General features: G+C 39.2%; 1 protein-coding gene across 22 annotated transcripts in view; it reads right to left on the reverse strand.

The window, feature by feature from the left end:
* The window catches only part of SFI1 (SFI1 centrin binding protein), a 107791-nt gene that overhangs the window by 65619 nt on the left and 27875 nt on the right, over positions 1-14297 (reverse strand). For 21 of the 22 annotated variants that reach the window (XM_019643059.1, XM_019643056.1, XM_019643055.1 and 18 more), the window contains 4 exons: positions 9782-9892; positions 8707-8801; positions 3792-3909; positions 1367-1469 (listed from right to left, as the gene is read on the reverse strand). In XM_019643059.1, coding sequence (XP_019498604.1) covers positions 1367-1469; positions 3792-3909; positions 8707-8801; positions 9782-9892 — 427 coding nt within the window. Of the gene's footprint in view, positions 1-1366; positions 1470-3791; positions 3910-8706; positions 8802-9781; positions 9893-14297 lie in introns of those variants that run through there. The other variant, XM_019643071.1, reaches the window with a different exon arrangement.

Here is a 14297-nt window from a genome sequence, read left to right on the forward strand (position 1 = left end):
TCCAGACACTTCTGATTACGGTGAACTACTGCTTAAGCAATGTTGACCAGTGTCCACTTGTATACATTTTTTTGGCACACCCAGTCATGGGGTGTGGAGTACAGCATAGGGAATAGAGTCAATGGAATTGTAACAGCTATATATGATGTCAGAGGGGTAGTAGATTGGGGGAGAGGGGTTACCACTTTGTGAGGGGTGTAAATGTCTATAACATTGTTTTGTACACCTGAAACTAATAAAAAATAAATAAATAAAGAATTATGAAAATTAAGTGAGAATGCATGTAAAGCACTTAGTCAGCACCAAGCACAGGTAAGACCACAATGAATGCTATTGCTGTTGCTGTGGTGTTACTGTTATTCCTGGCAAGACCTCCGATTCCTTGCTATTGCCACAGAAGACCTTATGAGTTCAGAGATCAGCAAATGTTTTCTTAAAGGGTCAAATTATAAATATTTTAGGCTTTGCAGGCTACCTGGTGTCCACTGCAATTACTCAACTCTGCCATTGTAGTCTGAAAGCAGCCTTATATGATATATGAGGCTGTATATTATACAGGTGTAACTATGTCCTAATAAAATTTTATTTACAACAACAGACAGCAGGCCAAATATGACGTGTGGACTAGTTTGCTGACCCCAATCTATATGACTGTATATGATATTTGCATGTGCTCTCTATATACTGCATATACTTGCATGGATGATGCAAAATGTTGTCAGAGTAAAAAGATGTTACTCCTACATATAGTAACAGGCACTTCTTTTTTTTCTCTCCCCTGTTGTATTCTCTGTAACTGACTTGGTGGTCCTATAGACACGAAAAAGTGACAGAAATCCAGAGAGCCTATCAAAAGCCATAAGAAAGCATCACCACGGCATAGTTTTGGTACTGACCAGAAGCTATTGACTTTCCCAAAAGAAACCTCTAAAATAAGCAAAATTATGTGAAAAAAGAAGCCAGGTTTTCTTTTCAGTCTTAGTTTCTTTTCTGTCCTCATTATTTTCTAATTTGCTATAGAAAAATCGTAATGAGGAAATAAAGAATATACTGTTTCTTTAAACATATTCGTAGCTAATTCATAAATCCCTTTCCAGTTCTCCAATTAGCTGATGCTCTCTACAAACCACTGACAATCAAATCTAGTACATTCCTAATAGCAGCCTCTGTCTGTTGACGAGCCCGGTCTTTCGTGTTGCTTCTGCCTCCCAACCCCTGCTTTGTCCCCTGAGCAGCCGAGAGGGACCTGCAGAGAAGCAGCAGCATGATGGCCGGCCTTCTGCATGGGAGTCTGACCCCATCCTCTGTGGGTGTGGGCTTGACGACATGGACAGAGGACACCAAAACTCAAGTCTGCGGCACTCACCTGCAGCTGGAGGCTCAGGGCCCTGTGCCTGACAGCTGAGGCATGGAGAGCACGGCCCACACAGGCCTGTCCCAGTCGCTGCCTCCACTTACTCCACCATACCCTGTCAAAGAGCAAATGGAAGATGGAACCAGTCAGAAAACAGCCACTTGGAAAAGAGAAGGGTGGTGAGAGTTGGGCCTCAGACCTTCAGCTCAGCTCAGCTCTCATTCCTTCATGGTACCATCTCTAGATTGACATCTGTTAGAGTCACTGCTGAACAGTACAATCAAGAAACAGTCCTAGGGTCAGCCGAGTGGCGTGGTGGTTAAGAGCTGGCTTGGGATGCCAGAGGGCCCCGGTTCGGATCCCACATATGAGGGCCAGTGACACTGCCCTCTACAGCTAAGATGCTGAACAACAGCTCAACCTGGAGCTGGGCTGCCCTGAGTCGCCGGTGACAGCGTAGGCTGCAGCCCCTGTGGCAGTGGGTTGCCATGGGCTACCGTGTGTAGCCAGCAGCCAGCGTGAGCGGCCAGCAGCCGCTGTGAGTGGCCGTTCAGAAGCCGGAGACTGATCTGCCTTGCCCGGGGAAGAGCGCAATGATGGTGCCAACTTGGGCCAGTGAAGCAACGTTCTCCACTACTAGAATGAAGAACAAAAGAACAGCAACTTGTCTGTTCCCCATCCCCCAATAAAAATCTTAAAAAAAAAAAAAGAAAGTCGTAGGGGCAGCTGGTTGGCTCAGTTGGTTAGAGCACAGGGCTCCTACCACCAAGGTTGCCGGTTCGATCCCCTCATGGGTCGCTGAGCTGCGCCCTGCACAACTAGATTGAAACAACTACTTGACTTAGAGCTGATGGGTTCTGGAGAAACATACTGTTCCCCAATTAAACAAAACAAAACAAAAAACTATTAAAAAAGAAAAAAAAGAAAAGAAACAATCCTAGAGCTGCCAATTATGGGTTGGAAACTGATGGTTCCTAAGCTCAAATCCAGCCTTAGGCACTTACAGACATACTCTATTTGGCCTACACAGGTTTCTTTTTTTTTTATTATTGCCAACATTTAAAAAATCAGGAGTTCACAGAATAATCTGCAAAAAAAGTGACTTTCAGATTTCCTGGGGTTTTTTTTAAATAGTTTTTTTACCATTCACTTTTTAAAAAAAAAAATCTTTAAAATCTTTAAATATTTTTATTGGCGTATTAGGGGGATGGGAACAGCGCTGGGGAATTGGGGGAAGGGGAACAGACAAGTTGCTGTCCTTTTGTTCTTCAGTCTAGTAGTGGAGGACATGGCTTCACTGGCCCAAGCTGGCACCATCATTGAGCTCTTCCTGGGTGAGGCACATCAGTTGCCGGCTTCTGGACGGCTGCTCACTGTGGCTGCTGGCCGCTCACACTGGCTGCTGGCTACACACGGTAGCCCATGGCAACCCACTGCAGCAGGGGCTGCAGCCTACGCCGTAGCTGGCGACTCACAGCAGCCCAGCTCCAGGTTGAGCTGTTGTTCAGCATCTTAGCTGTAGAGGGCGGTGTCACTGGCCCTCATAAGTGGGATCCGAACTGGGGCCCTCTGGTGTCCCAAGCCAGCTCTTAACCACCACGCCACTTGGCCGGCCCTAGATTTCCAGTTTTGATGGAGCCCTTCTTCCCTTTCTATGGTCCTGCCCAGGTTTCATTCCAGCCTTGGTTTCTTTTCTGCTTATTTTCTAATTTGCTACAGGAAAATAGTAATAAGAAAATAAGAGTTGGCAACCTCTATTCTACAAAAACACTCTATTTGCCTGGTCACTAAACCCCCCCACCCCCCAAATCTCTCTTTCCTCCTATCTAGGTCATGTTAGCTGCATCACTCCTTTCAGAGTCTCAAGCTATCTTTTTAATCACTTAGCATTCCCTGAATGCAGCCCCAGCACCCAATGTAGTACCAGGAACATTTTAAGTCCTTAATAAATATACATTGAATAAATAAAATTATGTTAAAATTCCCCCTGTAGACTCTAGTAGAATTGCATACTTATTAAGAATTTTTAAATATTTGCTGAATAAATTTTAGATAACTTCAAAAGTTTTTTTACTTTAAATAACTTACATGAGCTCAGGCAAGTTATTCAACCTGTTTGAGACTTGTATTATCTTAATCTATACAATAACAGTACTTGTTTTATAGTTTATGTTAAGGATTAAATGAGATTTATTTTGCATTAAAAAAAATCACACACACAAACTTAACACAGGGTTTAGCATAAGAAGCAATGAGTGCTTTTTATGATTATGTGAAAACCTGATCTTATAGTTGAACAAGTTTTCAATAAGTATTTATTAGGTATCCATTATGTTCGAAACTGTTTTAAGGTGGGTTTTTGTGCTGCTTTCCAACAGCATAAAGCAAGGTTGAGGTAAAATGACAGCTGATCTGTAGGGCAACTGAGTGCACTCACCACAAAATACTCCGCTGCCTAAACTCCAGGGCGCTGGTCTGCATCTGAAGTTTGGTCCTTCGAAAAACTACATAGATCAACCAGGACTTCCAGGCCTGCTGCATCTTTTGCTTTGCATCTAGATGCACCAAAGAGATTTTCAAAAAGGGGTATGGGGAAACGGATTACTCTGGGTTATGATAAAAGCTCATGGGCTCTCTGTACTCATCCCTCTGAATATCTAAATCCTCCAGGCTTCGAGTGCCCCCTGCTGAAAAAGTTGTGAAGTTCTACGAAATTAATAAGGATGCATGTACATTGTGCAGAAGGGTTATATAAGCGATGACATTTACAAAGTATGTAAAGGAAAATCAACACACTGCACTGTTCAGAAATCCTTTTTCTTAAAAGCACTTATTTTTTTTAGACATATACTATGCAATATGTACAGGTGAAATGATGTGAATAACACAAGAAGCAGAGCAGTGAGTTGATGTGTGTGAGCTGGTGATTGTTGAAGTTGGGTGGGTGGTGTATGTGGAGGTTCATTATTCTATCTTCCAATTTTATAAATATGTAAAATTTTCCAAAATATAAAGTTGAGAGAGAAGACAAAATGTTATAAAACTTGCTGTTTGAAACAATAATTGTAAAGTATCATAAACAAGACAAAAGGAAAGGATATTATCTGTATCTGTTTAGGAAACACAATTAAAAGGACCGTAATGATCCTGGAGAAAAGAGAATTCTCTGGAGGTGCAACGGGCCATAGGTGTCCCTTTGCAGTAAATTCCATTTTTATTATGAAAGTCGTCACTAATGAAGTAAGTTTATTTTCTTTTTAGAACACAAAGGAGAAGATTAAATTATGTAAACCATTTTTAGAACATTCTCCAAAATATGGTCAGTAGGACTGAGCTATACTGTGTTTCACAGTTGTTGACAAGTTGACTCAAAATATGAAGGAAAATGGGCTGGCCGAGTGGCACGTTGGTTAAGACTCGGCTTAGGACACCAACTCTCAGCAGCAGGGCCCCGGTTTGGATCCCACATTAGGACCAGTGATGCTGCGCCCTCTACAGCTAAAATGGTGAACAACAGCTCGACCTGGAGCTGGGCTGCCGTGAGTCACCAGCGATGGCGTACGCTGCAGTGATGCTGCAGTGGGCTGTCATAAGCTACCATGAGTGGCTGGCAGCCAGTGTGAGCTGCCAAGAGTCACCGTGAGCAGCCGTCCAGTGGCCGGTGACCGATCTGCCTCACCCAGGAAGAGTGCAATGATCACAATACCAACATGGGCCAGTGAAGTGACGTCCTCCACAACTAGACTGAAGAACAAACGGACAGCAACTTGTCTGTTCCCCTTCCCCAATTCTCCAATGCTGTTCCCCTCACCCAAACCTCCAATAAAATCTTAAAATATATATATATATATTTTATATATATAAAAACTATATTAATATATTTTATTATATATAATATTATATATATATATATATATATATATATATATATATATATATATATATATACATATAAAGGAAAATTTAACAGGTAGCTTCCTCAAGCTACCCCAGACCTCAGGAATCAGCACACCTCTGGCAACAAGGAGTGGTATAGTGCTATGGTTTAGAGTTTGGGATCCTGAGTAAGACAAGCCAGGTTTGAATACTGACCATGTCATTTATTAGCTAAGTAACCTTGCACAAGTTCCTTATCTGTAAAATGGTGCCTCCCTTAGATGTATGTTTGCTAAGAGTAAATGAGATTTTTATCTATGAAGTGTTTCCAATATTTTCTGAGTGTGGAAACCAGGAATTGACATTAACCATCTCTACCATGATTGTGATGACAATTTGAGAACAATTCTTCCCTAAGCCCTGAAAGTACTTGCAGTTTTTTTGTTTGTTTGTTTTTAAAAATTTTATTAGGGAACAGTGTATTTTTCCAGGACCCAACAGCTCCAAGTCAAGTAGTTGTTTCAATCTAGTTGTGGAGGGTGCATCTCAGTGGCCCATGTGGGGATAGGACCAGCAACCTTGATGTTATGAGCCTGCGCTCTAACCAACTGAGCTAACCGGCCGCCCCCCAGACATTTTATTTAATAGTGCGAGAGTGAATGGACACTCCCTGGGGTCTGTGGACATGGCCTGAAACAATATTATATGTCAGAAATAACTCTTTTTATCTTAAAAGTCTAAGTGACTTTTCCTTCTACTCTGTAACGTGGTTGTATTTTTTATTATTATACAAATAACAATGTAAGACAGCAGAATACTCACTCAAGTAAATACGGAATATACACAATATAGAGCATTATCTGCCCCACAAAATAAACCTTAACAAATTTAAAGAATAAAATCTAAGTCTTGTTCTCTGATCAGAATGGAATAAACTAAAAAATCAATACTAGGAAGATATTGGAAAATCCCAAATATTATGACTAAACACACTTCTAAATAAAAAATCTTTGGGTCAAAAAGGAAGTCTTAAGGGAAATTAGAAAACAATTTTTACTGAATGAAAACAGAACTGCAAAATACTAAAATTTGTGGAATGCAGTTAAAACAGTGCTTAAAGGAAACTTTACAGCAGTAAATGCTTATGTTAGTAAAAAGGGAAAGGTCTCAAATCAACAAGGTGAACTGTATCTTAAGAAAGTAGAAAAAGAAGAGCATAATAAAACCAAATTTTGCAGAAATGAAATAATAATATAGGAGCAAAAATCAAGGAACTTGAAAACAGAAACACAATAGAAAATATCAATGACTGCAAAACCCAGTTATTTGAAAAGATTGATAAAATTGAAAAAGCTCTCACCAGACTGACCAAGAATAAAAGGCTAAAGACACAAAGTACCAATATCAGGAATGAAAGAGGGGTTATTGCTACAGACCCTGCAGACATTAAAATTATAATAATAAAATACCTCAGATGATTCTATGCCCATAAATTTGACAACATATTTGAAATGGACCAATTCCTTGAAAGACATAAAACTCATTCAAGAAGAAATAGATAATCTGAATGGTCTTAAATCTATTAAAAAATTTGAATTCAGGGTGGCCGGTTAGCTCAGGCGGTTAGAGCACACACAGTGCTCTTAACACAAAGGTTGCCAGCTCGATCCCCACATGGGCCACTGAGATGCACCCTCCAGAACTAGAGTGAAACAATTACTTGACTGGAGCTGATGGGTCCTGGAAAAACACACTGTTCCCCAATAAAAAAGTTTAAAAAAAAATTACTGCCTTAAAAAAAAAATTGAATGCCAAGTTTAGAACTCTTCAACAAAGAAAACTCCAGTCCCTGATGATTTCACTGGACAATTTTATCAAACATTTAAAGAAGAAATAATACCAATTCTACAAGTCTCTTTTAGAAAACATAAGGGGACTGAAATACTTCCTAACTCTTTCTGTGAAGCCAGTATTACCTTGAACCAGAACCAGACAAAGACATTAGTAAACAAAAACTATAGACCAATATCCCTCATAAACACAGATGCAAAAATCCTCAACAATATATTAGCAAGTTGAACCCAGCAATATATAAAGAGTGGCATTAATCTGAGAAATGTATGGCTGATTCAAAATTCAAAAATCACTCTATATAATTCATCATATTAATGGACTAAGAAAGAAACGCACATAATCATCTCAATAAATACAGAAACATGATTTGACAAAGTCAACTATCTATTAATGATAAAAATGCTCAGAAAACTAGGAATAGAAGAGAACTTCCTTAACCTGATAAAGGACATCAACAAAAATCTACAGCTAACATCATACTTAATGGTTAAAGACAGAATGTTTTTCCCCTAAGATCAGGAATAAGACAAGGATGTCCACTCTCACCACTCCTATTCAGTATTGTACTAGAAGCCCTAGCTGATGCAAAAAAAAAAAAGCTTTGGGAAGGAGGGAATAAAACTGTCTCTGTTCACAAATAGATGACTGTCTGCAGAGAAAATGCCATGGAATCTATATACCATGTTTTGCCGTGCATGTGTACTTTTTTACCTAAATCTGTAGGGGAAAAAGAAGAATGCGCATTATACATGGGCAGTAGTAATTCCATATCTACATAAATGTTTTTAATTCTTTTATTTATGCTTATGAGTTAAAAGTGTAATTCTAGAAATCAATAATGATATCCATATGCAAAATAATACCCTGGAATACACTAATTGGTTTTGTTGAACGTACGACAAACCTGCAATGATGGAGTTCTTGGCCTTCTGTGATGTGTAAATTTGTTACTGGTACACAAAATTTCTTGTACCTTGTATCTGTTCTTGAGTGTTGTAATTATTTGTTACATAAAATTTCTTGTATCATAATGTTAAAAAATAAATGCTAAAATTCCTTTATAATACAAAAAACAACCACCTAAACATAAACAAATAAAAATTTGAATTAAAAAATTAAAACGAAAGCTTTTTTTCCCCTGAATGTTTGGGCCAAAAACGTGGGGGATAGTGCTAAAGGGGGAGGCTATGCATGTGTGGGAGCAGAAGGTATATAGCAGTCACTGTTATCTTATCCTCAATTTTGCTGTAAATGTAAAACTGCTTCTAAAAAATAAAGGCTCTTTTTTTTTAAGTTATAGTTGACATACAATATTATATTAGTTATAGGTGTACAACACAGTGATTAGACATTTATATAACTTACAAAGTGATCACCCTGATACATCTAGTACCCATTTAGACACCATACAGTTATGATAATATAATTAATTATATTCCCTATGCTGCACTTTACATCCCAAGACTATTTTGTAACTATCAATTTATACTTCTTAATCCCTTCTCCCTTCAAACATCACCCAACCTCTCTCCCATCTGGCAACCATCAAATTAAATAAAGTCTTAAAAAAAAAAGTGAGTGTGGGCATTTATTTTCTTTAGATAGGCACTTCCTTTCCTTACCATGATTCTCGGCTTTCAAGTACTTGCTCCTTGCCTCCTGTTGCTGATTCTCAAAGGTCTTCCAGGTCTGGAACATCAGGTTGTACAAGTAATATCTGAGAAGCCAAAAAAGCAAATGGCATTTCTTTAAAACAAAACAATTCCTAATCTGATACACCCAGTCTGTTCTGTACTCAGGAGATGTTAACACCTCTGACACAAAAAAATTCATATCTACATCCCAAACTAAAATTCCATTTCATACAATCCTGGTGAAACCTATTGTCCTTGACGGAGACTTGTTCTCCACACTTGTGTCACTGAAGAAAAACAGGCTTTACATCTCTGAGAATATCTTCACCTTCATCATCCACAAAGCTGTGATGTTGGCAATGACAGTCATATCTTAATCACCTTAATATCCACACTATGTAAAACATTATTTCTCCTTTGCACTAAAACATGGTCAATGACACTTTCTTTCTTTTCCTTGTTGATACATACACTAGACACATTAAGATCATGCATACACTAGACAGTTAAGACTGTCAGTCCCTCCATGTTTTCACTAGCCCACTTTCTAAGACTTGATTTCATGCTCTACCAGCTAATCAGAATTATTCAACATGTCTATTTTATCTGAGATATATAAATACATAAATTGGAACCCTTGCCCTAAAGAACCTAAATAAGTGATTATGATGAGTGAACACCATTTTCAACATATGATGTGTAAAATATATTGGGCATATTATTTTCTCCTACAATCAGTATAAATTAAAACAACTTCTGTTAAAGAATAGAATGTTCCCAGAATTAGAAATTATACAGAAGTGAAAGTCAGGGAGAAAACCCTATTCAAATCATTAGCATGACCAACACATAATGGTTACTTGAATTAGAGGAGTATCTCTATGGGTGTGTGCGCTCACGTGCACGTGTGCTTGGGTATAATTTAGTATTTTGATCTTGCTTACATTTGAAGAAAAACAGAAAACGATTCAGAACTTTTCTCACTTTGACCAGAAAAATGCCAACAAGTAATTATTTGATAACCTGTATCAGTACTCTTGAAGCAACATAAATGAAATCGGACCTGTAGTGACAGTCGGCTCGAACACAGAGTTTCCACTCTCGATGTGAAACCCACCACTGTTCTTTCCATTCTTCAAAGATGTTCCGTAGTAATCTCTGCTCATAGTAAAACCTACAGCAATGAAAAAAACAGAGATACATGATGATATTGCAGCTGGTATCTATACCCAACTTGCGGTTTCATACTGCCATTGCTTTCTCATAGAAAAGTGTGGCTCATGATTTGATAACACCAAAATAGATTGAAAATAGACATATTCAACTTTTTCAGATTAAAATTGTAGTGCTATTGAAACTAGAAATGAGGCTTAAAATTTTTATACTACAGATCTTACCAATTAAAGATGTTAAAGTAAAATAAAACTCTGACTTTTCAAATACCACCAGTGAGTTGAGAATTATCATTCTCAATTTTTTTCATTCACCATACTAAAAAATATTTTTGATTAGTAAAAATTTTTAGCTCGCTTCTCGTTTACATGAGTAAAAGTTACAAAATAAGCCAATGCCTAATGGTATTCCTAGTACATATCAGGAATAGAGCATATTAGTTTAACTGAAATCTGGCCAGAGGATAAGTAAGAGAAAATAAAGAGGAGAAAAAGGTAACAAGAGAAAAACCAGAAGAGCAGCACCATGATGCTAACAAGGCACTGTCAAAGCGATTCATAACTCAAGAACTCTGGTCCTGTCAATCACTTTGAATTTCTTTTCATGGTTCTGCAGGTTACTAACATGTACCTCCTCCTCACCCACTTAAAACTTAAAAAAATAAAAATAAATAAATAAATAAATAAACTGGCCTGCGAAGATATTCATACAGAAATTTACCTCTTTATTAGTCATAATAACATAAAGAATGGCACAAATGCCTATCAAAAGAGGGCAGGTTAAATTCAGTCAAAGCTATGCAGTCTTTTTTTTTTTTTTTATGAATGAAGCAGAGCTAAGGATACTGAAATGGAGACATGCCCCAAAAAATTGTTATGTAAAAAATTAAGTTACCTCACAGTATGTATAATATACCATTTTATAAAAATTAATATTTTTTTGTATTCCCAGTACTGATGTTGGAATTGATATATGCCAACTACATATATTTTAAAATGCTTGTGCACACATATTTTTACATATACATATGAACATATATGTGCGTACATACATAAATGATTGTATTACATGTATGAAGCCTGGAAAAAATCTCCAAAATACCCAACTATTTATTACCAGTGGTTCTCTCTCAGAGTGGGATTGTAAGAGACTGATGTTTCCTACATTACACATTTCTGTTGTTACAAATTTTTTTTTTTTTAAGATTTTATTGGGGAATTGGGGGAAGGGGAACAGACAAGTTGCTGTCCTTTTGTTCTTCAGTCTAGTTGTGGAGGACGTCGCTTCACTGGCCCATGCTGGTATTATCATTGCGCTCTTCCCAGGTGAGGCAGATCGGTCGCTGGCCATTGGACAGCCGCTCAAGGAGGCTCACAAAGGTTCACAGCAGCTCACGGCAGCCCCACTGCAGCCTATGCTGTCGCCGGGGACTCACGGCAGCCCAGCTCCAGGTCAAGCTGTTGTTCATCATCTTAGCTGTAGAGGGCGCAGCGTCACTGGCCCATGTGGGATCTGCACTGGCAGCCCTGCTGCTCAGAGCTCTCACTCCCAAGCCAACTCTTAACCAACAAGCCACTTGGCCGGCCCGAAAATTTTTTTAACAACAGCTCTGTTCATAATTTTTTTAAAACATTTACTGGGAAAGAACTACCTCCACTGGCACATTTACTTCCTTCTACCATCTACTATTTATCCATCTACTTCCTTCCCTTCTCAAAACCCCGCTAAAATAACAGCAAATACATGTCAAAAGGTGTGCACCCACAAAGACAGAGAATAGGAGCGATGATGATAGACAAGAGATGTCAAAACATTTTAGACAATGGAAAGCAGGCAGGTGAGTAGCAAATGTATCAACAGATCAGACAAAGCAGAGAAGCAGTGCCCTGTGGTGGGGAAGTTAAGACACAAACAGCCGGTGGCACAAACTCCAGAAAGGCATGAGAACGAGAGGCATCAGAAAGGGGGAAGTGCTGGGTGGAGATGAAATACAGAATTATTTGCAAGCCTGTGTGTACGAAGCAGTTTCACCCCTGGATCTTGTTATTAGCCCAAGCAGGAACTCAGGTTTGTCTCTGGAGAGGATTAACCAGAGGGGCACCCCACTCTAGAATCCCAGGCAGAGCTCTGGAGAGGGTCCTAAACAAGTCCACACACTGAACTTGAAGCCAAGCTTAACCCACTGACACCCACCTCCACCCCACCCCAGAAAAAGTTTGGAGGATTCCTCTCCTCTGGGGAAAACTGATCAACCAAAGGGAAAAGGCCTGCAGATACCAACAGCAGGAGGTCCTCCACGGAAAGCAGGTCTGCTCTCTACTTCAAAAGCCTAAAGTGAAGCCTTTGATGTGCAAGTCCTTATGTGTACATATAAAAGTTTCTAAAATTAGCGTTTTAATGCCTAACTCAAATGTGAACAGACAATATAAGGATCTCTTGACATTTGAGGGGAGGTTTCAACATGAGACAGTGACCAAAAGCACACAGAAAAAAAAGAGCTCAAAAGAAAAAGACAATATGGACAAAAATCTTAAAAACAAATCACATTATCCTCAAAAAATTATGAGCCTCCAGGATACTATTTTAAAAAAAGAACATTTAGAGAGCAAAAAAGAGCTCTTGAATATGAAAAATATGACAGTAGAAATGAAAAAAAAGATCCATAGACAGGTAAAATGATAGTTCACTGGCATTGCAGGCTACAGTAAGGACTGTGGCTTTTACTCTAAGCAGGATGGGAAGCCACCTGAGGTCTGAGCAGAAGACTTAACTCAGGCTACCTGCTGCGAAGAGACTGACTAGGGGCAAGGCCAGAAGCAGACCAGTGAGGAGGTTCATGGACTCATTCACAGGAGAGTTGATGACGGCTTGGACCAGGATGGTAGCAACTAGAGGTACTGAAAAGAGGTTGGAGTCTGGATATATTTTGAAGGTTGAATCAACATAATTCTGGCATTTGGCATTTAAATTGGGTGTTAAGCAAACAAGAGAAGTCAAGGATGACTCCCAGGTTTCTGATATGAATCCCAGGGAGGATGGGGAGTTTCCATTAGTTGAGAGGGGAAGATCAGCAGGGAGGTTTGTGGGGGAAGATCTAGATTTCAGGTTTGGACACATTAAGCTGTGCCAGACGTCTATTAAAACACAGTGGAGTTGTCATGTATGTAGCAGCCCGGAGTTCAAAGAAGAGGTCTGGGCTGGATATTTGGGAATTATCATCAGGTTTGACGAGGTTGCCATGGTTGTGATACACAGAAGCAGTGCAAAGATTTGGTATAGGGTATTTAGATGAGGAGGAACCAACAAAAAAGATTTAGAAGAAGCAGTCAAAGTGGAAGGAAAACCATGAGAGGTTGGTGACCTGCGAGTGGTAAGAAAGGGCTTCTTGAAGAAAGATGAACTAACACTTCTTGGTAGGTCAAGTAAGAGGAACTTTAAGAGGTCACTACTGATTTCAGCAAATTTAGTGACCTTAACAAAAACAGTTTTGGTGGAGTGGTAGAATCTAAAGCCTTGTGGGATGGATTTTAAAAAGACTCCAAGAAGAGGTTTTGGAGACAGTGAGTATGGCCAGAAGATTTGATGTAAAGGGGAGCGAAGAGATGGAGTGTTAGATGCTGGACAAAGAAGGGTCAAAGAGAATTTTTTTTTCATGGGAAAAATAACTACATTATACTGGTGCAAATGATCCAGTATAGAAGACAAAATTGATGATGCAGAAAAAAGAAAAAGAAAACTGCTAGGGTGATGATCTTGAGTAGGCACAAGAGGAATATAATACAAAAATCAGATAAGCCTATATGGTGACAGATGCTGGCACTGGGTAGATGTAGTGGAGGGAATTTGTGGAGGGCTCTTCTGCTGCTTCTGTTTTCTCAAGCAAACAGGAAACAAAGCCATTAGCTAAGAATGAGGAAGAAATCTTGATGAATTTATACCATAAATGGACTGTTTTATCTACTTTCCAAATTAGCCAAAAATTTTGTTCAGATCTTTTCTTCAGAAAAAATAGGTGACGACCTCATATTTAAGACTGCCTTAGGCCGGCCGAGTGGCGTGTTGGTTAAGAGCTGGCTTGGGACGCCAGAGGGCCCCAGTTCAGATGTAAGGATCTCGGCCCGGACCCTAGGCCGGACAGACTCAGCCAGACAGACTCACTTTTAAAAATCATACTTCGGCTACTCCAGCTGGACTCTAAGCAGAACTTCCCGTTAAGGCAATAAAACGCCTAGCTTTACAAGAAATGGGTTGCAACAGAAATATTAAGAATATTTTGCAGAAGTAGTTTTGTCACAACTGGCTTAGACCATTTCACAGGAGCTAACAGCTCTTTTTGCTTCTGTACACCTGCTTTGCTTCTGCTGGGAAATAAAAGGTTAAAGAACAACATTCCTCAGGCCTTGCAG

The sequence above is a fragment of the Hipposideros armiger genome, unplaced genomic scaffold (assembly GCF_001890085.2).
Source record: "Hipposideros armiger isolate ML-2016 unplaced genomic scaffold, ASM189008v1 scaffold_75, whole genome shotgun sequence".
Classification (NCBI taxonomy): Eukaryota; Metazoa; Chordata; class Mammalia; order Chiroptera; family Hipposideridae; genus Hipposideros; species Hipposideros armiger.